At 43.3% G+C, this 27,490-nt stretch overlaps 1 protein-coding gene across 3 annotated transcripts in view; it reads left to right on the top strand.

Annotated features, from left to right (window-relative positions):
* Positions 1-27,490, top strand: part of nid2a (nidogen 2a (osteonidogen)) — a 117,228-nt gene that overhangs the window by 58,308 nt on the left and 31,430 nt on the right. For 2 of the 3 annotated variants that reach the window (XM_046366363.1, XM_046366362.1), the window contains exons 9-13: positions 4,310-4,444; positions 14,877-15,005; positions 17,434-17,562; positions 20,486-20,611; positions 20,815-21,075. In XM_046366363.1, the coding sequence (XP_046222319.1) occupies positions 4,310-4,444; positions 14,877-15,005; positions 17,434-17,562; positions 20,486-20,611; positions 20,815-21,075 (780 nt within the window). The remainder of the gene's footprint in view (positions 1-4,309; positions 4,445-14,876; positions 15,006-17,433; positions 17,563-20,485; positions 20,612-20,814; positions 21,076-27,490) is intronic. The other variant, XM_046366364.1, reaches the window with a different exon arrangement.

The following is a 27,490-nucleotide window of genomic DNA, read 5'->3' as shown; positions in this document are numbered from 1 at the left end:
AGAAACGGCCGCCCTCCTGGGCTTTTCAGGCACAACATTGTCTAGCCTTTCCAGAGAATGGTGCATACAATCAATAATACACAAGTATAAACACCATGGGACCACACAGCCATCATACCGCTCAGGAAGGAGACGCATTCTGTCTCCTAGAGATGAATACTTTGGTCGAAAAGTGCAAATCAATCCCTGAACAACAGCAAAGGACCTTGTGAAGATCCTGGGGGAAACAGGTACAAAAGTATCTATATCCACAGTTAAACTATTCCTATATCGACATAACCTGAAAGGCCGCTCAGCAAGGAAGAAGCCACTACTCCAAAACCTTAATAAACAAGCCAGACTGGTTTGCAACTGCACATGGGGACAAAGATCAGACTTTTAGGCGAAATATCCTCTGGTCTGATGAAACAAAAATAGAACTGTTTGGCCATAATGACCATTGTTATGTTTGGAGGAAAAAGGGGGAGGCCTGCAAGCCGAAGAACACCATCCCAACAGTGAAGCACGGGGGTGGCAGCATCATGTTGTGGGGGTGCTTTGCTGTAGGAGGGTCTGGTGCACTTCACAAAATAGATGGCATATACATTTACATTTACATTTAAGTCATTTAGCAGACGCTCTTATCCAGAGCGACTTACAAATTGGTGCATTCACCTTATGACATCCAGTGGAACAGCCACTTTACAATAGTGCATCTACATATTTTAAGGGGGGTGAGAAGGATTACTTTATCCTATCCTAGGTATTCCTTAAAGAGGTGGGGTTTCAGGTGTCTCCGGAAGGTGGTGATTGATTCCGCTGTCCTGGCGTCGTGAGGGAGTTTGTTCCACCATTGGGGAGCCAGAGCAGCGAACAGTTTTGACTGGGCTGAGCGGGAACTGTACTTCCTCAGTGGTAGGGAGGCGAGCAGGCCAGAGGTGGATGAACGCAGTGCCCTTATTTGGGTGTAGGGCCTGATCAGAGCCTGGAGGTACTGAGGTGCCGTTCCCCTCACAGCTCCGTAGGCAAGCACCATGGTCTTGTAGCGGATGCGAGCTTCAACTGGAAGCCAGTGGAGAGAGTGGAGGAGCGGGGTGACGTGAGAGAACTTGGGAAGGTTGAACACCAGACGGGCTGCGGCGTTCTGGATGAGTTGTAGGGGTTTAATGGCACAGGCAGGGAGCCCAGCCAACAGCGAGTTGCAGTAATCCAGACGGGAGATGACAAGTGCCTGGATTAGGACCTGTGCCGCTTCCTGTGTGAGGCAGGGTCGTACTCTGCGGATGTTGTAGAGCATGAACCTACAGGAACGGGCCACCGCCTTGATGTTAGTTGAGAACGACAGGGTGTTGTCCAGGATCACGCCAAGGTTCTTAGCGCTCTGGGAGGAGGACACAATGGAGTTGTCAACCGTGATGGCGAGATCATGGAACGGGCAGTCCTTCCCCGGGAGGAAGAGCAGCTCCGTCTTGCCGAAGTTCAGCTTGAGGTGGTGATCCGTCATCCACACTGATATGTCTGTTATATATATATATACATATATACATATATACATATAGAGGGAGGAAAATCTGGTGGATATATTGAAGCAACCAAAATCTCAAGACATCAGTCAGGAAGTTAAAGCTTGGCCACAAATGGGTCTCCAAATGGAGAAGGGCCCCAAGCATACTTCCAAAGTTGTGGTAAAATGACTTAAGGACAACAAAGTCAAGGTATTGGAGTGGCCATCTCAAAGCCCTGACCTCAATCACATAGAAAAGGTGTGGGCAGAACTGAAAAAGCGTGTGCGAGCAAGGAGGCCTACAAACCTGACGCAGTTACACCAGCTCTGTCAGGAGGAATGGGCCAAAATTAACCCAACTTATTATGGAAAGCTAGTGGAAGGCTACCCAAAACATTTGACCCAAGTTAAACAATTTAAAGCCAATGCTACCAAAAACTAATTGAGTGTATGTAAACTTCTGACCCACTGGGAATGTGATGAAAGAAATGAAAAGCTGAAAAATTATTCTCTCAACTTTTATTCTGACATTTCATATTCTTAAAATAAAGTGGTGAGCCTAACTGACCTAAAACAGGGAATTTTTACTAGGATTAAATGTCAGTAATTTCTTCCCAAGACCTCAAAAGTGGTTTCCTGGTGTGGTTTAAGCATTTTTGTGGAATAAGGACATCTAATGTTGTTATTTTTTCTATTAAAAAAGTGTGATTTTGATAGTGGAAAAAAAAAATTATGTGGTTTTTGGTATTACAATGGTGAATACATTTATTCTCTGGTAAAAATTCTGAGTGGCTGGTTAGATTTTTGATCTACCTGCCACAGTGGCTGGTGGACCAAAAAGTTTGTTTTTAGGCCGTGTTCATAAACCATGTATATTTAAACATTTGGGAGCACAGAAAGAAAGGAAAAGGGGTAGCTTCTTTAGAAGAGCAATTATTATGTGCATCAAAAGTAGTTAAAGCATATTGGGCCTATATAAATGCTATCTCAATCAATAAAAAATATATATATCTTCTGGTGCTCCTGGATTTTATGTTGTGCACCTAACTGTAAGTTGGGAGCACCAGTGCTGGGAATACAAATGTTTAATATAGAGCCCTGCCTACATTTATTGTATTGTATCTACACCAACAATGTGCCACGCTTGGATTGCGTCCTACCTGACAGGTCGCTCCTACCAGGTGGCGTGGCGAGAATCTGTCTCCTCACCACGCGCTCTCACCACTGGTGTCCCCCAGGGCTCTGTTCTAGGCCCTCTCCTATTCTCGCTATACACCAAGTCACTTGGCTCTGTCATAACCTCACATGGTCTCTCCTATCATTGCTATGCAGACGACACACAATTAATCTTCTCCTTTCCCCCTTCTGATGACCAGGTGGCGAATCGCATCTCTGCATGTCTGGCAGACATATCAGTGTGGATGACGGATCACCACCTCAAGCTGAACTTCGGCAAGACGGAGCTGCTCTTCCTCCCGGGGAAGGACTGCCCGTTCCATGATCTCGCCATCACGGTTGACAACTCCATTGTGTCCTCCTCCCAGAGCGCTAAGAACCTTGGCGTGATCCTGGACAACAAACTGTCGTTCTCAACTAACATCAAGGCGGTGGCCCGTTCCTGTAGGTTCATGCTCTACAACATCCGCAGAGTACGACCCTGCCTCACACAGGAAGCGGCGCAGGTCCTAATCCAGGCACTTGTCATCTCCCGTCTGGATTACTGCAACTCGCTGTTGGCTGGGCTCCCTGCCTGTGCCATTAAACCCCTACAACTCATCCAGAACGCCACAGCCCGTCTAGTGTTCAACCTTCCCAAGTTGTCTCACGTCACCCCGCTCCTCCGCTCTCTCCACTGGCTTCCAGTTGAAGCTCGCATCCGCTACAAGACCATGGTGCTTGCCTACGGAGCTGTGAGGGGAACGGCACCTCAGTACCTCCAGGCTCTGATCAGGCCCTACACCCAAATAAGGGCACTGCGTTCATCCACCTCTGGCCTGCTCGCCTCCCTACCACTGAGGAAGTACAGTTCCCGCTCAGCTCAGTCAAAACTGTTCGCTGCTCTGGCTCCCCAATGGTGGAACAAACTCCCTCACGACGCCAGGACAGCGGAGTCAATCACCACCTTCCGGAGACACCTGAAACCCCACCTCTTTAAGGAATACCTAGGATAGGATAAAGTAATCCTTCTCACCCCCCCCCCCCTTAAAATATTTAGATGCACTATTGTAAAGTGGTTGTTCCACTGGATGTCATAAGGTGAATGCACCAATTTGTAAGTCGCTCTGGATAAGAGTGTCTGCTAAATGACTTAAATGTAAATGTAATGTGCGTAATGATCATGTGGGGTGAAATATGTATATATTTGAAGACTGGATTACTCAGTCTGCTTGACCAGATGAAGACCTGTGTTGGATCTAAACGTTGTCATTAAAGGTGGTAAATTAGAAGCATTTTCAGTGTGCGGGCCTTTCTGTACTTAACAAGCAATATTGACCGCAAACAAATGGTACGTGAAGGCACTTTGAATCACATACATTTAAGTTGGTCTCACGTTAAACTAACAATTTTAGGCTTGAAGGCTTCATGGTGGCTTTACAAATCAATTATAAGTCGCCATCCGATAGAGGCCACGTGGCAAAGCGCGAGCTGTAAGTACGTCTTATAACGCCTTTTTTACATAGTATGAATTTGCTTATAGATAATTTTTTCATAATCTAGGCCATACTAAGGCTTCAAAATATGTTAGTTTTAGGTGGTACCGTAAATCCCAAATGACTTGGTTTGTAACTAAATATGTGCTCCTTGTCTCCTCAATGGAACCGCCAGAAACTGTCCAGGTGAATCCGTGCTACTCAGGAACCCATGACTGTGACACCACCGCCCAATGTCTGCCCGGAGAGGGCCAGCAGTACCAGTGCCAGTGTGCCACTGGGTACAGGGGCGACGGGCGCAACTGTTATGGTAAGAGAGGGGTACTGTGGATGGGGTGGGTCTTGGGGGATGGAAGTGTTATAAGGAGCAAAGCTTTTGAAAAATAGTTTTATTTTTTGGTGGTGTAGATCAGCTTTAATAATGCAGATAGATTGTAGCTTCCATCATTGTAATTGTCTGCATAATTTCCAATCCCCCATAAACAAATGTGCATATACACTACCGTTTAAACGTTTGGGGTTACTTAAAATTGTCCTTGTTTATGAAAGAAAAGCACATCAAATTGATCAGAAATACAGTGTTAATGTTGTAAATGACTATTGTAGTTGGGAACGGCAGATTTTTTAAAAGGGAATATCTACATAGGCGTATAGAGCCCCATTATCAGCAACCATCACTCCTGTGTTCCAATGGCACGTTGTGTTAATCCAAATGTATCACTTTAAAAGGCTAATTGAGCATTAGAAAACCCTTTTGCAATTATGTTAGCACAGCTGAAAACTGTTGTGCTGGTTAAAGAAGCAATTAAACTGGCCTTCTTTAGTCTAGTTGAGTTTCTGGAGCATCAGCATTTGTTGGTTCAATTACAGGCTCAAAATGGCCAGAAACAAAGACCTTTCTTCTGAAACTCGTCAGTCTATTCTTGTTCTGAGAAATTAAGCCTAGTCCATGTGAGAAATTGCCAAGAAACAGAAGATCTTGTACTACTCCCTTCACAGAACAGCGCAAACTGTCTCTAACCAGAATAGAAAGAGGAGTGTGAGGCCCTAGTGCACAACTGAGCAAGAGGACAAGTACATTAGATTGTCTAGTTTAAGAAACAGACTGGCAGCTTAATTAAATAGTACCCGCAAAACACCAGTCTCAACGTCAACAGTGAAGAGGCGACTCCGGGATGCTGGCCTTCTAGGCAGAGTTCCTATGTCCAGTGTCTGTGTTCTTTTGCCCATCTTTATCTTGTCTTTATATTGGCCAGTCTGAGATATGGCTTTTTCTTTGCAACTCTGTCTTGAAGGCCAGCATCCCGGAGTCGCCTCTTCACTGTTGACGTTGAGACTGGTGTTTTGCGGGTACTATTTAATGAAGCTGCCAGTTGAGGACTTGTGACCATTTTATTGGTAAACTATACAGTAATGTAAAAGTTATATATTTTTTTGTGATCCAATACGTAATACAAGTACACTTAATTTTGTTGTAATCCAAAGAGGTTAGAAAAAATATCTGGATCCTCTATTGAACATTTGGCAGACTATGTTTGAGATTTCACATTTTCATGGGTGCCATATTGACACGAAAAGCTCTATGACAATCACATTGTAGCTACTGACTTTGATGAACTCATGGCTAACTAGGAGCTGCATGGCTAGCTAGGAGCTGACACGAGGGAGTTATCATGAGAGGTCCTGTGCAGTGGAAAGAGATGTGGCAACATTGGGTTGGATAAGAGTAGATGAAATGTACAATATAAGGCATTGGGGTACAATGTTTCTGGCCAGTAGAGAAAGGAATGTGGGCTGTGGGACTTGAGATGGCATTGTTTAGGGAGTGGAGAGGAATTTCCCTCCATCCCCCTCTCCCACCAAGTGTCTCGCTCTCTTTCTCTCCTCTTCTGAGTCATCCATCCAGCGAGGAGACAGGGCTGTGACACTGTTTACTCTCAGTGGAGTGTCCTGGATACTCCCTTCTTATACCTCTCCTCTCTGCTCTCTCCAAAGCCCCCCCAGTCCAAGGCTGCATCTGCAGGGAGTGGAGGTAGGGAGGAGAGGAGTGGAGGAGGGAGAGAAGAGAAGAGGGAAAGGGAGGGGAGAGGAAGGAGACAGGAGTGGAGAGGAGTTTATTTGAAATGAATTGAGTTAGACAGCAAGGGAGTGCATGTTTCTATAACAATCTTGGTAACCCCCCTCCCACTGGTTTGTCTCTTGACACGCATGTATGCACGCACGCACACACCTCACCTTCACCTTCACACATTCCCACTACTCCAATCTACTGCAGAGGAATCTGGAGCTGATTTCCTGGCTGCCGAAGGGCACCTCTCATGTTGGTTGGGTGAGGGGGATCTGACAGTGTGTAATTTCGTCACCTGTTAGAATGCCCCTCTCCCTCCCCTCCAGGGCAGGTAACAGGGGGTCCAGCCTCCAATGTCATTAGCCGGATGATCAAAACCAGATCCCTCGCTGCGTTCGCTACGACCACCCTCATCGACTCCCAGCTGCCCTTAAGGCTCCAAAAGCCCCATTCTCACGAGGTGTGGCGCGGAGCCTTCACCCACAGCCTCCCGCTGTCATCACAAACAGCCGTGATTGCAGTGCATAGTTTATATCCCATGTCTCAAGGCGCCATGCACAGAGCCTTCTTTACATTCACCAGGACACCAGTAATGGCTCTTAAACAAATGTCAGACTAATTAATGTTTAGTGTCAACGGTGGGATCCCGGCTCCCCTGTGGAGTGGAGCTTTATAGGACTGGGTTACGCTGTGTTTCTTAGGGCAGGCAGATAATACCAGATACCTGGGTTCAAATACTCTGTCTCTGATGAATTGAGTGTGCCTGGCCTGATGGAAACAATGGAACAGTTCCAAAAGTGAAAATTTCAAACTCCGCCCATCCAGGCAGACTCAATCAAATGTTGAAGTATTTAGAAAGAAAGTAAAGGCTATTTTAAGAAAGGTTAGTTTCTAATCCAGAAACCGTGGATTGATGGCAGCATTCGCGTGAAACTGAAAGCGCGAACCACTGCTTTTAATCAGGGCAAGTTGTCTGGCAACATGACTGAATACAAACAGTGCAGCTATTCCCTCCGCAAGGCTATTAAACAAGCTAAGCGTCAGTACAGAGACAAAGTGGAATCTCAATTCAATGGCTCAGACACAAGAGGCATGTGGCAGGGTCTACAGTCAATCACGGACTACAAGATGAAATCCAGCCCAGTCACGGACCAGGATGTCTTGCTCCCAGGCAGACTAAATAACTTTTTTGCCCGCTTTGAGGACAATACAGTGCCACTGACACGGCCTGCAACGGAAACATGCGGTCTCTTCTTCACTACAGCCGAGGTGAGTAAGACATTTAAACGTGTTAACCCTCGCAAGGCTGCAGGCCCAGACGGCATCCCCAGCCGCGCCCTCAGAGCATGCGCAGACCAGCTGGCCGGTGTGTTTACGGACATATTAAATCAATCCCTATACCAGTCTGCTGTTCCCACATGCTTCAAGAGGGCCACCATTGTTCCTGTTCCCAAGAAAGCTAAGGTAACTGAGCTAAACGACTACCGCCCCGTAGCACTCACTTCCGTCATCATGAAGTGCTTTGAGAGACTAGTCAAGGACCATATCACCTCCACCCTACCTGACACCCTAGACCCACTCCAATTTGCTTACCGCCCAAATAGGTCCACAGACGATGCAATCTCAACCACACTGCACACTGCCCTAACCCACCTGGACAAGAGGAATACCTATGTGAGAATGCTGTTCATCGACTACAGCTCGGCATTCAACACCATAGTACCCTCCAAGCTCGTCATCAAGCTCGAGACCCTGGGTCTCGACCCCGCCCTGTGCAACTGGGTACTGGACTTCCAGACGGGCCGCCCCCAGGTGGTGAGGGTAGGCAACAACATCTCCTCCCCGCTGATCCTCATCACGGGGGCCCCACAAGGGTGCGTTCTGAGCCCTCTCCTGTACTCCCTGTTCACCCACGACTGTGTGGCCACGCACGCCTCCAACTCAATCATCAAGTTTGCGGACGACACAACAGTGGTAGGCTTGATTACCAACAACGACGAGACGGCCTACAGGGAGGAGGTGAGGGCCCTCGGAGTGTGGTGTCAGGAAAATAACCTCACACTCAACGTCAACAAAACTAAGGAGATGATTGTGGACTTCAGGAAACAGCAGAGGGAACACCCCCTATCCACATCGATGGAACAGTAGTGGAGAGGGTAGCTAGTTTTAAGTTCCTCGGCATACACATCACAGACAAACTGAATTGGTCCACTCACACTGACAGCGTCGTGAAGAAGGCGCAGCAGCGCCTATTCAACCTCAGGAGGCTGAAGAAATTCGGCTTGTCACCAAAAGCACTCACAAACTTCTACAGATGCACAATCGTGAGCATCCTGGTGGGCTGTATCACCGCCTGGTACGGCAACTGCTCCGCCCTCAACCGTAAGGCTCTCCAGAGGGTAGTGAGGACTGCACAACGCATCACCGGGGGCAAACTACCTGCCCTCCAGGACACCTACACCACCCGTTGTTACAGGAAGGTCATAAAGATCATCAAGGACATCAACCACCCGAACCACTGCCTGTTCACCCCGCTATCATCCAGAAGGCGAGGTCAGTACAGGTGCATCAAAGCTGGGACCGAGAGACTGAAAAACAGCTTCTATCTCAAGGCCATCAGACTATTAAACAGCCACCACTAACATTGAGTGGCTGCTGCCAACACACTGTCATTGACACTGACCCAACTCCAGCCATTTTAATAATGGGAATTGATGGGAAATGATGTAAATATATCACTAGCCACTTTAAACAATGCTACCTTATATAATGTTACTTACCCTACATTATTCATCTCATATGCATATGTATATATTGTACTCTACATCATCGACTGCATCCTTATGTAACACATGTATCACTAGCCACTTTAACTATGCCACTTTGTTTACTTTGTCTACACACTCATCTCATATGTATATACTGTACTCGATACCATCTACTGTATGCCATGTGTATGTGACAAATAAAATTTGATTTGATTTTATTTTATTTTATTTAAGATTTGAAGACATATAGGGCTTGCTTAGCCCAAAAACAGTAGGGAGGTCCAGGGGCATTATCCCCCTTCCCCAAAAAAACGGACCAAATTTCAACAGCTAAATGCACTTTGAGATGAACATTGAGCGATTAGATATTTTTCAAGGTAACTTGCACCTTCCCACCTGCTACATGTTTAGTGTCAAAGGTGGAATCCAGGCTCCCTGTGGTCTCTCTACTCTGGAACACTCTCTACTCTCGAACACATACATATACAGTGTATTGCCAAAAACCACTCGATAACGTAAAACACAGACTCTGACCCGTTCAAACTGATTAAAGAATCCCTCAGTACTCTGACACACAAACACTATGTGTAATTAGAATCCATAGAGCAGTTTTAAGTGATAGTCTTACCCATCTGTCTCTCCCCATCATTTTCTGTGTGTCGTCTGTTGCTGTCTTTTAGTACTCTGTGTTGCTGTTTCTTGTCTACCCTCCTCTCTCATCCTGTCCTGGTTGTAAAAAAGTGTAAAAGTAAACAATTGTTTTAATAGTAATTTCAGGCTTTTTCACCTCCCCGGTAAATTTTTTTTTTTTGGTGCAAATAAATAGAACTAATTAGAATATATAACAGAGCTTGAAGTGATAGTCTACTGTGTGCTGAACACAACTCTGTTCTCTCCCCACCTGTCCTCCTCTGTCACTTTCACTGTGTCTTGTCTGTTGCTGTCAAAATCAAATGAAATTGTATTGGTTGCGTACACATATTTTTCAGATGTTTTTCTAGCTGGATACCTAACAACACACATACAGTGGGGCAAAAAAGTATTTAGTCAGCCACCAATTGTGCAAGTTCTCCCACTTAAAATGATGAGAGGCCTATAATTTTCATCATAGGTACACTTCAACTATGACAGACAAAATGAGAAAAAAAATCCAGAAAATCACATTGTAGGATTTTTAATTAATTTATTTGCAAATTATGGTGGAAAATAAGTATTTGGTCAATAACAAAAGTTTCTCTCAATACTTTGTTATATACCCTTTGTTGGCAATGACAGAGGTCAAATGTTTTCTGTAAGTCTTCACAAGGTTTTCACACACTGTTGTTGGTATTTTGGCCCATTCCTCCATGCAGATCTCCTCTAGAGCAGTGATGTTTCGGGGCTGTTGCTGGGCAACACAGACCATTCCATAAAAATGGAGCTCTATAGGAGTATGTCTGTCTGTAATAAAGCCCTTTTGTGGGGAAAACCTCATATGGATTGGCTGAGCTTGGCTCCCCAGTGTGTCAGCCTATGCCCTCCCATGCCCACCCATGTATATAATGGTGGGTATAGACAGTATGGACTCTATATGAATAGGAACGTCGTGTACATTAGCAATGGGATAAGCCTTCACCTGAATACAGTACATACATACGAAGTGGGTAAAACTATGTAAGCACGTTATAAAACAGTCTTAGGTTCTTGGTTGTTGTTGTCTCCTTTGTCTATTTAGATTTCTGATTTTATTAGGATCGCTGATGGCGACAGCTAGTCTTACTGGGGTCTGACAAAAAAGACATTACAGACAAAATACTTTTTACCAACGTTACATTTTTTTTACATGTAGTGTGGGTCTATCTTCCTCTGTTATGGCCTGTTCTGTTCTTCTGTTGTCTCTCTTCATCATATCCTATTTTTCTGTTGCTGTCTCTGTGTCTTGTCTGGTGTATCTCTCTCAATCACCTATTCTTCTGTTGTGGTCTCTGTCTCTTGTCTGGTGGTGTGTCTCCCTGCATCATATCATACATGTTTCTCTCCATCATCTACTCTTCTTCTACTCATGTCTCTTTAGTTTTGCAATCCAAACCGGTCAAGGGGCTACTGGGGCAGCTTAACTTGTTTTGGGCTTGTGTCTGGGTCACCTAAATCATCCTCTTCTCTACCATTTGCCACTGGCTGCTGCTGTTCTAAGTGCTCCACTGGCCTTTACTCATCTCTCCTCCTTGGCTCATCTGAAAGATGGAAAGGTAGAGGTGCAACATGTTATTAGTTAGTTTTAAAAAATGACTGCACTTCCGGATTTGGCCTCATTTTAGATTTGGTTCATTAAGAAATGCTAGCGGCCATGACTGAATTCAAATGTGAGTTGGTTTCGGGTTGTGGTTTGATGTGGGTGTCTTGTGTTCGCAGCTGGGAAGAGTTAGCCCAAAATGATTTAGTCAATTAGCTTCAGTCAACTAGTGTGCGACCTGACTTTGACTTTAAGTAACCTATCTCCGGGGCTAGTTAGGGATTGTCAATAAATTACTCAATGTACACCTTTTAGTTGTCATTAAATGCTATCAATATTTGCATATGAATTTCTACAATTTATAGTTGGTTTGAGGTTTTACCCATGGTCCCTAAAGCTATGAAAGGCTATCCAAAGTCAACCCAGATTTACCGAAAGCATTACAATTATCCTATTTACACTTTGTAGTCAATTTTGACAGTAAATTCAATGTTTCTGACTCATATTGATGTCAATATTTTCTAAATGAGAGATTGATTTTTAGGGGCATTTGCTCTTTAAAGTTACTGTATACTGACACGACCATGTCACGGATCCCTCCGGTACTGCTGCTCATTCCTTTCACCAGCTCCGGAGGTCTACGTCACTGGCCTTCTAGGCGTCACTGAACTGGATTAATTACCACCAACCCCAGATTGCCGTCTCATTACGCACACCTGGTTCCAATTCCCCCTGATTAGTAGGTGTATATATCTGTCCTTGTCGGTTATTGTAACCATGTTCATTGGTCCTGGAAGTACCTGTGCTATTATATCGGCTTCCATAATACGTGTTATTGTGCATTTGTTTTACAGGTCTCGTATTATTTAGAGGTTTCCACCTCGCTCTTTTGTTTGGAAGAAATTAAACCCCCTATTATGTATTCCTTCCCCTGTCTCCAATTATTAGACAACGTGACATACACTGACTTTTTCAAAATGTTGTATTACAACCTGAATTTAAAATGGATTAAATTTAGATTTTTTTTCTAATTAATTAAAGAAAAGCTTAAATGTCTTGAGTCAATAAGTATTCAATCCCTTTATTATGGCAAAACTAAATACATTCAGGAGAAAAAATTTGCTTAATAGGTCACATAATAAGTTGCGTGGCCTCACTCTGTGTGCAATGATAGTGTTTAACATGATTTATGCATGACTACCTCATCTCTGTACCTCACACATACAATTATATGTACGGTCCCTCAGGTGAGCAGTGAATTTCAAACACAGATTCAACCAATGACCAGGGAGGTTTTCCAAAGCCTCGCAAGAAGGGCACCTATATGTATTGGTAGATGGGTAAAAATAATAAAAGCAGAAATTGAAAATCCCTTTGGGCATGGTGAAGTTATTAATTACAATCTGAATGGTGTATCAATACACCCAGTCACCACAAAGACGTCATTCCTAACTCAGTTGCCGGAAAGGAAATAAACTGCTCAGGGATTTCACCATGACGCCGATGGTGATTTTAAAACAGCTACCGAGTTTAATGGCTGTGATTGGATAAAACTGAGGTTGGATCAACAACATTATAGTTCCTCCACAACACTAACCTAATTGACAGAGTGAACAGAAGGAAGCTGGAACAGAATACACATATTACAAAACATGCATTCTGTTTGCAACAAGGCACTAAAGTAATTCTGCAAAAAATGTGGCAAAGAAATGTATTTTTGTCCTGAATACAAAGTGTTATGTTTGGGGGAAATCCAATACAACGCCTTACTGAGTAATATTCTCCATATTTTCAAGCATAGTGGTGGCTGCATCATGTTATGAGTATGCTTGTAGTCGTTAAGGACTCTGGAGTTTTTCAGGATAAAAATTCAACAGAATGGAGCTAAGTACAGGAAAAACCTTAGAGCAAAACCTGGTTGTCTGCTTTCCACCAGACACTGGGAGATTAATTCACCTTTCAGCAGGACAATAGCCTATAAACACAAGGATTTGCTGGAGTTACTTACCAAGAAGACAAAGGATGTTACTGAGTGGCCGGGTTAGTTTAGACTTAAATCGACTTGAAGTCTATGGCTAAACCTGAAAATGGTTGTCTAACAATGATCAACAACCAATTTCACAGAGGTTGAATATTTTTTTTTAATTCAGTGGAGACGTAACCAATAAGACTCACAGCTGAAATCACTGCCAAAGGTGCTTCTACAAAGTATTGATTCAGAGGTGAGATTAAATTAAATATTTAATTTTCAATACATTTGCAAACATTTCTAAAAACATGTTTTCGCTTTGTAATTATGATGTATTGTGTTTAGATGGCTGAGAAAAAAAGACTTCATAAATGTTGAATTCAGTTTGTAACAAGAAAGTGTGGAATAAGTCAATTAATACTTTCTCTAGGCACTGTACATGGGAGTACACAGTGCATTGAAATGGTTACTTGCAGGATAACCTTTTGACAATGCAATCACAACAGAAAAAGTAAGTAGAAAAGTGAATAAAAATAGTAATACAAAAAAGCTAAATTAAATCATTTCAACAATATAAAAACAGTGTTTTTGTTGCAAATAGTTACATAGCTTATATCGAAATAACAGACATGAGCCAAGCATGCTTACCTGTAGAATGGCGTTATAAGACCTCTATGATTAATTTCATTTAGTTTGTTTTACCACGTCAACATTGCTCATTTTAAACGGGGTTAAATATAATGCTGTAGTAAAGTTCAGCTTCAGTCCACAGGTGGGCACTGTGTCACTGTCTGAAGATATGTGCTTCAGTCGGAAAAACATTCTCTCGTATATTCAATCTCAGCTAGCTAGTGAAGTGGCTACCAAGCCAAGCTAGGTAAAGAAGCGAAACCCATTAAATACACTCGCTGTAAATAAACACTTTTTCTAATATCATGACTTAACATCCTTAGCTTGCCCATTCACTAAATATACTATTAAATAACTCTGACACCCAATAGCTTAAGGATCACGAGTGCTAACTCTAGCTTGTTAGCATTAGCCAATCTTTATGCTGAGGGAGACTAGCTAGTTAGCTACCACAAACCCTGCGCAAACCTCTGGCTAACTCTTCTGCTGCTGCTACTGCACTATGACTTTCTCTCCAACTCATTCACCGATACCTCAAGCTGCTCAACCTGAACTCTTTCGGATGAAGTTCTAAATATCCATATTTGCTCTTTAATATGCTGCAGCCTCTGATTGCCTGACAGGCATTTTGCTGAGTGATGAACTTGACATCTCACCGGTGCTGTAAAGGTGGGGAGGGTTCAAGGGACGTGAGCGGTCCACTGTGTTGTGATATCTCGACCAATCACAGCAGGCACTGCGTCTTTCCATGGGCTTCTTGCAGTACCTGGTACTGCCTAGCGCAGAATATTGTATTGTTTCTTTTTGTCATAAAAATGTTGCTCCAAGCAGCTGAGTATAAACATGTTTTTATACTGCATAGGGCAAGGGATGTGTGGTTATGGAAACTCATATCAGACTGAAATGTACAAAATTAAATAAAGGTTTGAGGCTTGATCAAAAACATCCGGGGCTGATGCCTCGGAAGCCCAGGCCTAATACTACCATTGAACCTAAGTCAGCAGTGGAAACGGACAGAGAATCTACTCAAACTGATGGTCTGATGATACTATAACTGTGACATATGAGTTCTGTTTTCTCTCTCTTCTCCCTCAGATGTGGATGAGTGCGTTGAGGGTCTCAGCCTGTGCGGTGCCCACGCCCAGTGTGTCAACCTGCCAGGGAGCCATCGCTGCCAATGCCAGAGCGGCTACAAGTTTGGCTTTGATGGGCGTACCTGTATAGGTAATTGATATGGACTATTGGAAACCTGCCAAACAGGTGGTGATTAAGTCTATTTTTGAAAGTGGTGATGAAGTCAGAATTGCGGGAGGCTGGGGAGTTCCAGTGTTTAGGGGAAGCGGCGCTGAATGCTCGGTCCCCCGTGGTGCAGTCTTATTTTTGGGATGGTATGTAGTCCAGAGTCAGAGGAGCGGAGACAGCGGGAGGGGATGTGTGTGTGGAGGAGGTCGGAGAGGTATGAGGTGGCAAGGTCATGGAGGGCCTTGTAGGATCTTGTAGGTGATGTGGAATTTGACAGGAAGCTAACGAAATTGGTGCAGAGTGGGGGTGATGCATTCTCAGGGTTTGGTGTGTGTGAGGACCCTGGCAGTGGAGTTCTGGATGTACTGGAGCCTATTCAAGGCTTTGCTGAACACCTTGAATAGGACTCCATTGTAGTAGTCCAGACATGATGTGACAAAGGCATGTATGAGGGGCTCCGCTACTGGGTCCGTGAGGGATGGTCGGAGTCGGGAGATGTTACAGAGGTGGAAAAGGGAGGAATTTGGTGATGCATTTGATGTAAGGCTCGAAGGAGAGAGTGGGGTCCAGGATGACACCCACTTTTTTGATGAGGGCCTTGGGAGGCTCCAGCATGACCTCAGTTTAATTGCTGTAATTGCTGTTGAGTTGCTGTTTGAGTAGATTAGATGTCATCCAGTTTTTAATATCCTGGAGATGAGAAGTGGGTTTGGTGTGGATATAAATCTGGGTGTCATCCGCATAGCAGTGGAAGTTGAGACCATGGCGGCAGATGATCTGGCCCAGGGGAAGAATGTAGCTCGCTGTGTTTATTAAAAATCCCATTGCACTTATCGTATAAGCAGAGTTGTTAACCCCGGTGTCATAGCAAAATTCCCAACCTGGCCCCATTTCATCATGGCCACCAAATCATCCCCCTCATTCCAAGTTGGCATATACAACTCCTCACCTCTCCACCTGATAGCTGATGTGTGGTGAGTGTTCCGGCACAAAAATGGTCGCTGTGCATCATCTAGGTGGGCGTTCCACATTGGTGGCGGATGAGATGATTTTCCCCCTACTATGTAAAGTGCTTTGAGTACCTCAGTTGGTAGAAAAGCGCTGTATAAATCCAATAAATTATTATAAGGCTGGGGGAGAGGAGTGTGTCACAGTGCGACACGAGCTCCTCGGCAGAGGATTGAAGGATGAGGGCTGTTGTGTGTTCGAAGCCCGTTTCTGAGAGACTTTATGTTCCTGTGTGTAATGGTCAGTTTTTGCCGCAACTTGGTTAGGGGGAAAGGCACATTACAGAGGATGGCAAAGTCTTTGTAGTTACACATAGCCTGGTGGTTTAGCTTGATTAAGTGTAACAGTATAATTTTAAACCGTCCCCTCGCCCATACCCGAGCGCGAACCAGGGACCTTCTGCACACATCAACAACAGTCACCCTCGAAGCATCGTTACCCATCGCTCCACAAAAGCCGCGGCCCTTGCAGAGCAAGGGGAACTACTACTTCAAGGTCTCAGAGCAAGTGACGTAACCATTTACATTTACATTTAAGTCATTTAGCAGACGCTCTTGACGCTATTTAGCGCACACCGCTAACTAAGCTAGCCGTTTCACATCCGTTACACTCACCCCCCTTTTGACCTTCCTCCTTTTTCCGCAGCAACCAGTAATCCGGGTCACGGCACCAATGTAACAGTATAATTTTAAACCGTCCCCTCGCCCATACCCGGGCGCGAACCAGGGACCTTCTGCACACAACGACAACAGTCACCCTCGAAGCATCGTTACCCATCGCTCCACAAAAGCAGCGGCCCTTGCAGAGCAAGGGGAACTACTACTTCAAGGTCTCAGAGCAAGTGACGTAACCGATTGAAACGCTATTTAGCGCACACCGCTAACTAAGCTAGCCGTTTCACATCCGTTACATAAGCACTGTTAAGTCATTTGGCTGCTGCCAGCAGAGCAAACTAACTAGTGTTGTAGGGTAGAAGAGGGGTCAAGGGATGTGAGGGATCCATTGTGTTGTGAAATCTCGACCAATCACAGCACACGCCACGTCACTCCAGGGGCTTCTTGCAGTACCTGGTACTGCCTAGCGCAGCATATTGTATTGTTTCTTTTGGTCATAAAAATGTGTCAGTAAAATAATGTTTTTAATACTGCACAGGACAAGTGATGTGTGGTTATGGAAACTCATATTCATCTGAAATGTAAAAAATAAAAATAAAATAAAAAAAGGTTTGGAGTTTGATCAAAAACATCCGGGGCTGAAGCCTCGGAAGCCCAGGCCTAATGACACCACTGAACCCAAGTCTGGTCTCAGCAGTGGAAACGGACAGAGAATCTACTCAAACTAATGGTCTGATGATACTATAACTGAGGCATAACAGTTCTGTTCTCTCCCTCTTCTCCCTCAGATGTGGATGAGTGCGTTGAGGGCATTGGCCTGTGCGGTGCCAACGCCCATTGTGTCAACCTGCCAGGGAGCCATCGCTGCCAATGCCAGAGTGGCTACGAGTTTGGCATTGACGGACGTTCCTGTATAGGTGATTGATCTATACTATTGTAACTTATACTGAACTGCAGACTATCTGGGTATTGCTTTCAATTCACCATTGCTGCCTGCAACCCCTTAAATATTATGCTTGCACAGTACATTCCCCGGATAAGATCTCTATCTTGTCCTTGTCTTCATTTTTACTGAGGAAATTATTCATTGTAACCACACTACCACCTACAGTTGACTAGGAAATCAACAGCATTGATTCATTTAAATAATAATAATATATTGGATTTAAAGAGAGAAAAAACATAACAAGAAATTGAACAAGTTAAAATTGAAAAGACACTTAGCTTTGCTAGAGCCGAGTTAAGTCTGTTTTTGAAAGTGGCGATAAAGTCAGAATTGTGTGGTGGCTGGGGGAGATAGTTCCAGAGTTTAGGGGAAGCTGCGCTAAATGCCCAGTCCCCTGTGGTGTACAGTCTTATTTTTGGGATGGTGAGTAGTCCAGAGTCAGAGGAGTGGAGACAGCTGGAGAGGATGTTTGTGTGGAGGAGGTCGGAGAAGTATGAGGGGGCAAGGCCATGGAGGGCCTTGTAGGTGAGGAGTAGGATCTTGAATGTGATGCGGAAGTTGACCGGGAGCCAATGAAGGTGGTGCAGAGTGGGGGTGGAGTTCTGGGTTTGTGTGTGTGAGGACCCTGGCAGTGGAGTTCTGGATGTACTGGAGCCTCTCCAAGGCTTTGCTGGACAACTTGAATAGGATTCCATTGCAGTGGTCCTTCTGTAGCTCAGTTGGTAGAGCATGGCGCTTGTAACGCCAGGGTAGTGGGTTCGATCCCCGGGACCACCCATACATAGAATGTATGCACACATGACTGTAAGTCGCTTTGGATAAAAGCGTCTGCTAAATGGCATATATTATTAATATTATATTATTATTATGTGACAAAGGCATGTATGAGGGGCTTCGCTACTGGGTCCGTGAAGTGGTCGGAGTCAGGAGATGTTCCGGAGGTGGAAATGGCTCCAATCAGAATATAAAGAGGAGTGGGAGGCCCCGGTGCACAACTGAGCAAGAGGACAAGTGCATTAGTGTCTAGTTTGAGAAACAGACACTTCACAAGTCCTCAACTGGCAGCATCAATAAATATTACCTGCCAAACACCAGTCTCAACTTCAACAGTGAAGAGGCAACTCCGGGATTCTGGCCTTCTAGGTTCCTCTGTCCAGTGTCTGTGTTCTTTTACCCGTCTTAATCTTTTCTTTTTATTGGCCAGTCTGAGATATGGCTTTTTCCTTGCAACTCTGCCTAGAAGGCTAGCACCCCGGAGTCACCTCTTCACTGTTGATGTTGAGACTGGTGTTTCTCAAACTAAACACTCTAATGTACTTGTCCTCTTGCTCAGTTGTGCACTGGGGCGTCCCACTCCTCTTTCTATTCTGGTTGAGCCAGTATGCACTGTTCTGTGAAGGGAGTAGTATACAGCGTTGTATGAGATCTTCAGTTTCTTGGCAATTTCTTGTATGGAATAGCCTTAATTTCTCAGAACAAGAACAAACTGACGAGTTTCAGAAAAAAAGGTCTTTGTTTCGGGCCATTTTGAGCCTGTAATCGAACCCACAAATGCTGATGCTCTTGATCAGTAGTTCTCAACCCTGGTCCTCGTGACCCAAAGGGGTGCACATTTGTTGTTCAACTGATTCAAATCATCAAATCCTGAAGAGGAGTTGTTGATTTGAATCAGGTGTGTAGTGCTAGGGCAAAAACAAAAATGTGCACCCCCTTTGGATCCCCAGGACCAGGGTTGAGAACCACTGCTCTAGATACTCAACTAGTCCAAAGAAGGCCAGTTTTTTTATTGCTTCTTTAATCAGAACAGCCGTTTTCAGCTGTGGTTTTCTATTGATCAATTAGCCTTTTTAAATGATAAACTTGGTTGCTAATAATGGGCCTCTGTACGCCTATGTAGATATTCCATTAAAAATCTGCCGTTTCCAGCTACAATAGTCATTTACAACATTAACCATGTCTACACTGTATTTCTTATCAATTTGATGTTATTTGAATGGACAAAAAGAAATGTGCTTTTCTTTCAAAAACAAGGACATTTCTAAGTGAGCCCAAACTTTTGAACGGTAGTGTAAATCCAATCAATTATTAGAAAGCTGGCCGAGAGCAGTGTGCATAGTACATGGCCAGTAAGAATAGATTGTTCTTCTAGATCTTCAAATGTTCATAGATTCCAAGCAGGGTCAAATAATAATCAAAGTGGTTGTGTGTGGTTTCTGTGAAGCACATCATGTCAATATCTTTATCCATTATGTGTATGTATTTTCTGCACAAGACCCTATGTCTGTAGGCCCTCTGACACACAATATCCAGGCCGCGGTGCATCCGTATGGAAAACAGGGCTTTAAAACTGGCAGTTAGTAAAAAGAAATGTTAACACTTGGCAACCAAGACTCAGCGGCCAACAAAAGGTCAAACTATTAGCAAGAAATCCTATTAAGCCAAAAAATCACAATGATCAACGGTAGTTAGCAAACAAGAGGCAACCAAAGCGCCACAGGTTACTCACAAAATTAAAAGGGAGTCCCATGTATTATTATTACTATTGGTTCAATGTTAATTCAGTTTAGTTATCATTATTGTAGCAGTAGAGGAAAAAAAGTAAGGCAAGTAAATGTGTAGTTATGTACCAGTTTATAAGCCTGGCTAGAGTGGCTACTAAAGTTAGGGACTTTGCCTCCAGGCCGCTTAACACCACCTTTTATTTGACCCCTTCCTCCCTTTCTCCTCTCCTGATGTTGGCCATAGAACTAGAATCACTAGAGGGGACATTCAAGTTATGGCTCTATAGTGGGTGAAAGACCCCTCCCACCAGAGCCCAGTTCTCTGATATTGTCCACTTGGCCTCATTGCTCATGTTTGGTGATTGAATCTACAGTATGCTTGTTGTGCCACAGACTTGGACGAGTGCCGCTCTCAGCCCTGCCATCCCCAGGCCACCTGCTCCAACACTCTGGGCTCCTTCCAGTGCCAGTGTCAATATGATTTCCAAGGAGACGGCTTCCAGTGTGTCCCTAGCAATGGTGATGCTCATTTAAACTTAGACTTCAAAGCAAACTAGATTAGCTTTTGTGCCACACTGTCTCAAAATCTTAAAATGTGCACTAGGACTAGTAGTTAGTGGCACTGTCTTCCAACAAGCTTTGATTCACCATAGATATGGTACTTAGGCTAGTTGTACTGAATCTTGTCTCAGGTCTTGTTTGCCATGTGTCTTGGTTCTCAGGGCATCCGGAGCGCCCTAAGACACAGTGTGAGCAGCACAGAGACAGCCTGCAGGGTGGGCTGTCTCCCCGAGGGCCTCGGCCTGTTTCTGGAGGCTTTGCTCCGGGGGCCTTTGTCCCCCAGTGTGATGAGCAGGGTCAGTACAGAGCCCTGCAGTGCCACGGCTCCACAGGACACTGCTGGTGTGTGGACAGTAGGGGGCAGGAGAGAGCAGGGACCAGGACTTTGCCCAGAACTCCCCCCACCAACTGCGACAGACCAGGTGAGACCTGCTCAGACACAGCATATCACATGCACACACATACTGAACACACTTTTCAAAGAGACAGCACTTAAAAAATATATAATGTTTTCAATGGTGTTGAGCAAATTTTTCTATTTCACACAAAGTTGAAAATAGTGATAATAGCCTCTCTCTGGTGTAAAACCTCACATTTTTTCTCTGAGGAAAAAGGCGATATGATCAAGCGCGGAACACTGTGGTGTGTAGAGACTAGAAGAAGTGTATGGTCTTTTTACACTAAGGAAATATGTGAAGTAAGATCTGCCTTACTTCAATGTCAGATTTGTTGTGTGTAAAAAGGCTCTTAGCAATGTTCATCTGGATCTTACGTCCCCAGTATGATCTATTGTCAGTTTGTTGTGTTAAACTGTTACGTTGTCCCATCAAGTTTGTCTTTTGGTAAACCTAAACTCTTCTGACCCCCATCTTTTGACTGTCGATATTTCTGACTGACCGTCTCAATTCAGGTATATGTAGCAACATTTGAAATTGTGTTTTTTACATTGGTTAAAAGTAGAGACTCAGAATTAGAAAATGCTATATCATACACTACAATTGAGGAACAATGGGAAAGTAAACATGCTTTGAAAGTTGATAAACTTGCTGTCTCACTTTTGAGAAAATGACCCTTGAATGTTTTTGTAAACCTACTGGAGAGTTCTTATTCGTCTACACTCATTCAGCATTGTTCACACCTTCTTAACCTGTTGCGACGAGCCATCCCGGATCCGGGATCGTGAATACAGCCTCAAGCTCATTACTGTTAACTATTCCTGAAAATCAAAAATTAAATTAAATCAATATGCTAGCTCTCAAGCTTAGATTTTTGTTAACAACACTGTCATCTCAGATTTTCAAAATATGCTTATCAACCATAGCAAAACAAGCATTTGTGTAACAGTATTGATAGCTAGCGTAGCATTTAGCGTAGCAGTTAGCATAGCATTTAGCATTAGCATTCAGCATGCAACATTTTCACAAAAACCAGAAAAACATTAAAATAAAATAATTTACCTTTGAAGAACTTCAGATGTCTTCAATGAGGAGAATCTCAGTTAGATCGCAAATGTTCAGTTTTTACCAAAATATTATTTGTGTTGACAAATCGCTCCGTTTTCTTCCTCACGTTTGGGTAAGAAAAAACCCTAAAATTAAGTCATTAAAACGCAAACTTTTTTCCAAATTAACTCCATAATATTGACAGAAACATGACAAACCGATGTTTAGAATCAATCCTCAAGGTGTTTTTCACATATCTATCGATGATAAATCCATCGTGGCAGTTGACTTTCTCTTCTGATGAAATGGAACGGCGCATGGACCTAAAGATTAAGCAATAATTTAGACATAGGACACCGGGCGTACACCTGGTATATGTAGTCTCTTATGGTCAATCTTCCAATGATATGCCTACAAATACGTCACAATGCTGCAGACACCTTGAAGAAACGACACAAAGGGCAGGCTCATTCCTGGCGCATTCACAGTCATATAAGGAGACATTGGAACACAGTGCCTTCAGAATCTGGGGCATTTCATGTATGAAACTTAATCTTGGTTTCGCCTGTAGCATTAGTTCTGGGGCACTCACAGATAATATCTTTGCAATTCTGGAAACGTCCGAGTTTTTTTTTTCCAAAGCTGTCAATTACATGCATAGTCGAGCATCTTTTCGTGACAAAATATCTTGTTTAAAACGGGAATGTTTTTTATCCAAAAATTAAAAGAGCGCCCCCTATCTCGAAGAAGTTAAGCCTTAGCCCCACTTAGCCCCACCCATCTCTTTAAGGATTGACATGTGAGGCCATGTACCAAAGATTTCAAGACGATAGGCTGGTTTATATTACATCTATCGACAGTTGGCCCAGTGACATCATGAACATTCTATTATCATCTAACATCAAACATGTCATTGACGTTATGAAAAAGTATAAACACAAAAACTACAGTGGGCATGATATCAGCAGCCTGGTGGTCCAAAATAGCTAGTGTATTTTAACACCAAACTAATCCGTTCCAAAATTAATTTAGTATATGTCAATCTAGCAAACCAGGAAACTAAAAGCAACTTTCTAAACTATGTTTTGGTTAATTTCTAGCTTGTTAGCTAATGTTAAGTTAGCTGGCTTGCCAGTTCAAATAATAACCATATCATATAGCTGACATCTTCACTTTAAAAAAATAAAAATATTTTACCTTTATTTAACTAGGCAAGTCAGTTAAGAACAAATTCTTATTTTCAATGACAGCCTAGGAACAGTGGGTTAACTGCCTGTTCAGGGGCAGAACGACAGATTTGTACCTTGTCAGCTCAGGGATTTGAACTTGCAACCTTCCGGTTACTAGTCCAACGTTCTAACCACTAGGCTACCCTCCCGCCCCTTTAGCAAATTTGTATTCATTATTACAGGAAAATAAACTCACAACATGATCATTATTTACAAGGTAATGGCGAGCCAATTATAGAAAATAGTTTACCGTTGTGAGTGTGACAAAATAGAAGCAGGGCATTCGGAGAATGCACACCGGAGAATATTAGAACTTGGACATTGTCTCGTTGGCCAAATGTTTTATCCTAATTTCACTTTGGTGCAGGTCATTTTGTTCTTCACAATACCATCTCTGGTAAACACATACACAGAAGGTGTAGTAAAATGGTTACTTGCATAGTGAAGTCTTTTGTTTAGACATGTAGCTAGCTAAACTATGAACCATAATCCCAAATCATAATGTTACTACCCTGCATGAATCTGCAGGTAGCTAACCAACCAGGTTCAATGTTCGCTAGCTAGCTAACCTTAGGCTATAACTAGCAATGCAAATGGCTCTGAGATCCGAATAATATTACTAGACAGATCATACATGTAACATTAGCTAGCTAGCTAACAGTACGCTTTAACTTGAAATGAAAACAACTTTCTGACTAAATGAAATGTATAATATCTGAAAATGTAGCTAGCTAGACTATCTTATCCGTAGATGGACGCTTCTCCTTCTCTGCCACGTATGCCATGGTTGCCCTTAGTTTGAAGATGTAATCCAGAGACGTGTTTTATAAAACAGACTTCTGTGTGTTCTCTTTGACTCCCTCTGCATATGTGCAATCAAATGCCATAATTCTCTCCATTTCATTAGCTATCATACACTCATTCCACTGATTTCAAAACTCGGTCCTCCAGAAAGTGGAAACAAACACTTTTGCAATTCTACTACGTGATATATATATGTTTTAAAGCTGCATTAGAAAGGATTACTTACACATCCTGACCAGCTCATGTTATAGACATAACATGGCAGACCAATCCAAACTCATCTCTCGGCATGTCCAGCCCATCAAATCAAATCTATTTCTATAGCCCTTCTTACATCAGCTGATATCTCAAAGTGCTGTACAGAAACCCAGCCTAAAACCCCAAACAGCAAGCAATGCAGGTGTAGAAAGGCCAAAACCGAGGAAAAAACCTAGAGAGGAACCAGGCTATGAGGGGTGGCCAGTCCTCTTCTGGCTGTGCCAGGTGGAGATAACAGAACATGGCAAAGATGTTCAAATGTTCATAAATGACCAGAATGGTCAAATAATAATAATCACAGTAGTTGTAGAGGGTGCAACAAGTCAGCACCTCAGGAGTAAATGTCAGTTGGCTTTTCATAGCCGATCATTGAGAGTATCTCTACCGCTCCTGCTGTCTCTAGAGAGACGGGTAGCACATCAGGGTTCCAGAACAGTTGAAACTGAAGCAGCAGCACGGCATCATCATGTCAGGTAGTCCTGAGGCATGGTCCTAGGGCTCAGGTCCTCTGAGAAAGAGAAAGAAAGAGAGAATTAGAGAGAGCATACTTAAATTCACACAGGACACCGGATAAGACAGGAGAAGTACTACAGATATAACAGACTCTAGCCCCCGACACAAACTACTGCAGCATAAATACTGGAGGCTAGACAGGAGGGGTCAGGAGACACTGTGGCCCCATCCGATGACTATAACCCACAAAGATCTCCGCCACGGGACAACCCAAGGGGGGGCGCCAACTCAGACAGGAAGATCATGACAGTGACTCAACCCACTCAAGTGACGCACCCCTCCTAGGGACGGCATGGAAGAGCACCGGTAAGCCAGTGACTCAGCCCCTGTAACAGGGTTAAAGGCAGAGAATCTTAGTGGAGAGAGGGGAACCGGCCAGGCAGAGACAGCAAGGGCGGTCCGTTGCTCCAGAGGCTTTCCATTCACCTTCCCACTCCTGGGCCAGACTACACTCAATCATACGACCCACTGAAGAGATGAGTCTTTAGTAAAGACTTAAAGGTTGAGATTGAGTTTGTGTCTCTCACATGGGTAGGCAGACCATTCCATAAAAATGGAGCTCTATAGGAGAAAGCCCTGCCTCCAGCTGTTTGCTTAGAAATTCTAGGGACAATTAGGAGGCCTGCGTCTTGTGACCGTAGCGTACGTGTAGGTATGTACGACAGGACCAAATCGGAAAGATAGGTAGGAGCAAGCCCATGTAATGCTTTGTAGGTTAGCAGTAAAACCTTGAAATCAGCCCTTGCCTTAACAGGAAGCCAGTGTAGGGAGGCATATGATCAAATTTTGATGATCAAATTATCTCAGCCAATCATGGCTAGTGGGTAGGTTTCTGTCTTTTTCTGTGGCTAAACCAACTGGGCTCGTAATTTAACAATTGTGTTCATATTTACAGATGGCATACACGTTTGTTATTAAGGCACATGAAAGTTCACATGTTCCAGAAGGCATATCTGCCAAAAAAACGCATTTTGATTTTAAAAAAGTTTACATTCAAATGCCGCTCCTGTGAAGTAGTGACGCGCGATGTACGCCTAGTTTCCAGAAACTAATCACATTTACTCTTTGGCGAAACCTGTTGACATATTAATCTAGACACTTTCTATTATAATCCTACATATTAAAACCATCCAGCGATGATCTCCCTCTCTCTTGAACCTCATATACGATGTGTCCACATTGTCTGTAAGTGCTTATTTCTCTGAGAGAAGCAGTAATTGCCTCATTAAACATACTATACCAGTGGTACAAACTTCCAGATGCCACGACAGATTCAACACAGCTTTTGAAGGACTTGGGGAAACTAAAAATAAAACTTTTTTTTGTTTGACCCTGAGAGGAAAGTGTGGATGGGACCACTCATCAGATGGGGTTTTTCATCCACAAAGCTGTCAAGGGAGAGTGAGAGGCCTCCGTGTCAACGAAACACCAGTTAAGTGTTGACACCCCCTAGAAACAGGTTTTTCAAAAGGTCGAGAAGTTTCTCTCTTGGCAGATGGTTTTGCCTACTGGAATCCATGTTATATCTACACTTTCCGATGGCTCATTGGTGATTTCAACTAAGTAGACACAGCAATGCTCAAAGAAAACAGCAATATCGGGCCGATTTCCACACTGGATAACTTCTGGCTTCTCAAATTGTTTAGAAAACTGATTGCCTCAACGAAAATAATTTAGGAAACTTAAATAGCTGAAACTTAAATAGCTGACTTTATGATTTCTCTGTACATAAAAAACACTAGTTAAATTAAATATATATGGTGAAGTGAACACGACAATCTTTTTTTAAGTCAGTCACTTAATAAGTATAAGTTGCAGTACTTGAAAGGCTTGAGTTTAGTAAAAATCCACCTTACTTAAAAATTATAATTTACCATTACTCAAATGTAACTAAGTTTACAAAAGAATTTGGAAAACTGTTGACCTTAACTGGATCAATTAGCCTTAACCCAAATATAATCAGTAAACACACAGCTGTTAGTTAACTACACTCAAATAGCAAAAGTTCAGAAGCGTGCTGTCTTCCTCTGTATTGGCTTTAGCCTAGAGCTCAGAGAGAGCAGAGAGCGGTTGAGACATGAGACACGTTTACGTAGTTGATCGGCCCAAGACAGTAGTATCCACAGCCCTCTCTCCCCTATTCCCTCACTGCAAACCCCAATGTGCTGTCATTACACCATTTAAAAAAAAACAGTTGCACTAAATATATCTGAGTACAGTTACATGAAGTGATTTTGCAGTTATTACTCGAACCGATAGTTACTGTGACCCTGTAGGTCGTCCACATTTAAGTTGTATCAACTTGAAAATGTTGATTAATGCCCCCACTAAGGCATGCCTGCAATATAATTTCCCAGTGTGCCTTGCCTTTTATAGTGAATTGGATAGTTACCACCCAATAACTGTATTTGTTAGAGACAGAGACATGGTTGTTAAACTCATTAATTTTCAGTCCTTTGGCCTCCACCAAGTGAGTTACTAGGCGAATGTTATCATTATAATTCAACTCGTTATCATTATAATTAAAGTCGGAAGTTTACATACACCTTAGCCAATTACATTTAAACTCAGTTTTTTTCACAATTCCTGAC

The sequence above is a fragment of the Oncorhynchus gorbuscha genome, linkage group LG10, assembly GCF_021184085.1.
Source record: "Oncorhynchus gorbuscha isolate QuinsamMale2020 ecotype Even-year linkage group LG10, OgorEven_v1.0, whole genome shotgun sequence".
NCBI classification, from domain to species: Eukaryota; Metazoa; Chordata; class Actinopteri; order Salmoniformes; family Salmonidae; genus Oncorhynchus; species Oncorhynchus gorbuscha.
Note: the sequence above shows the minus strand (reverse complement) of the source record. Positions and strands in the feature narration are given on the sequence as shown.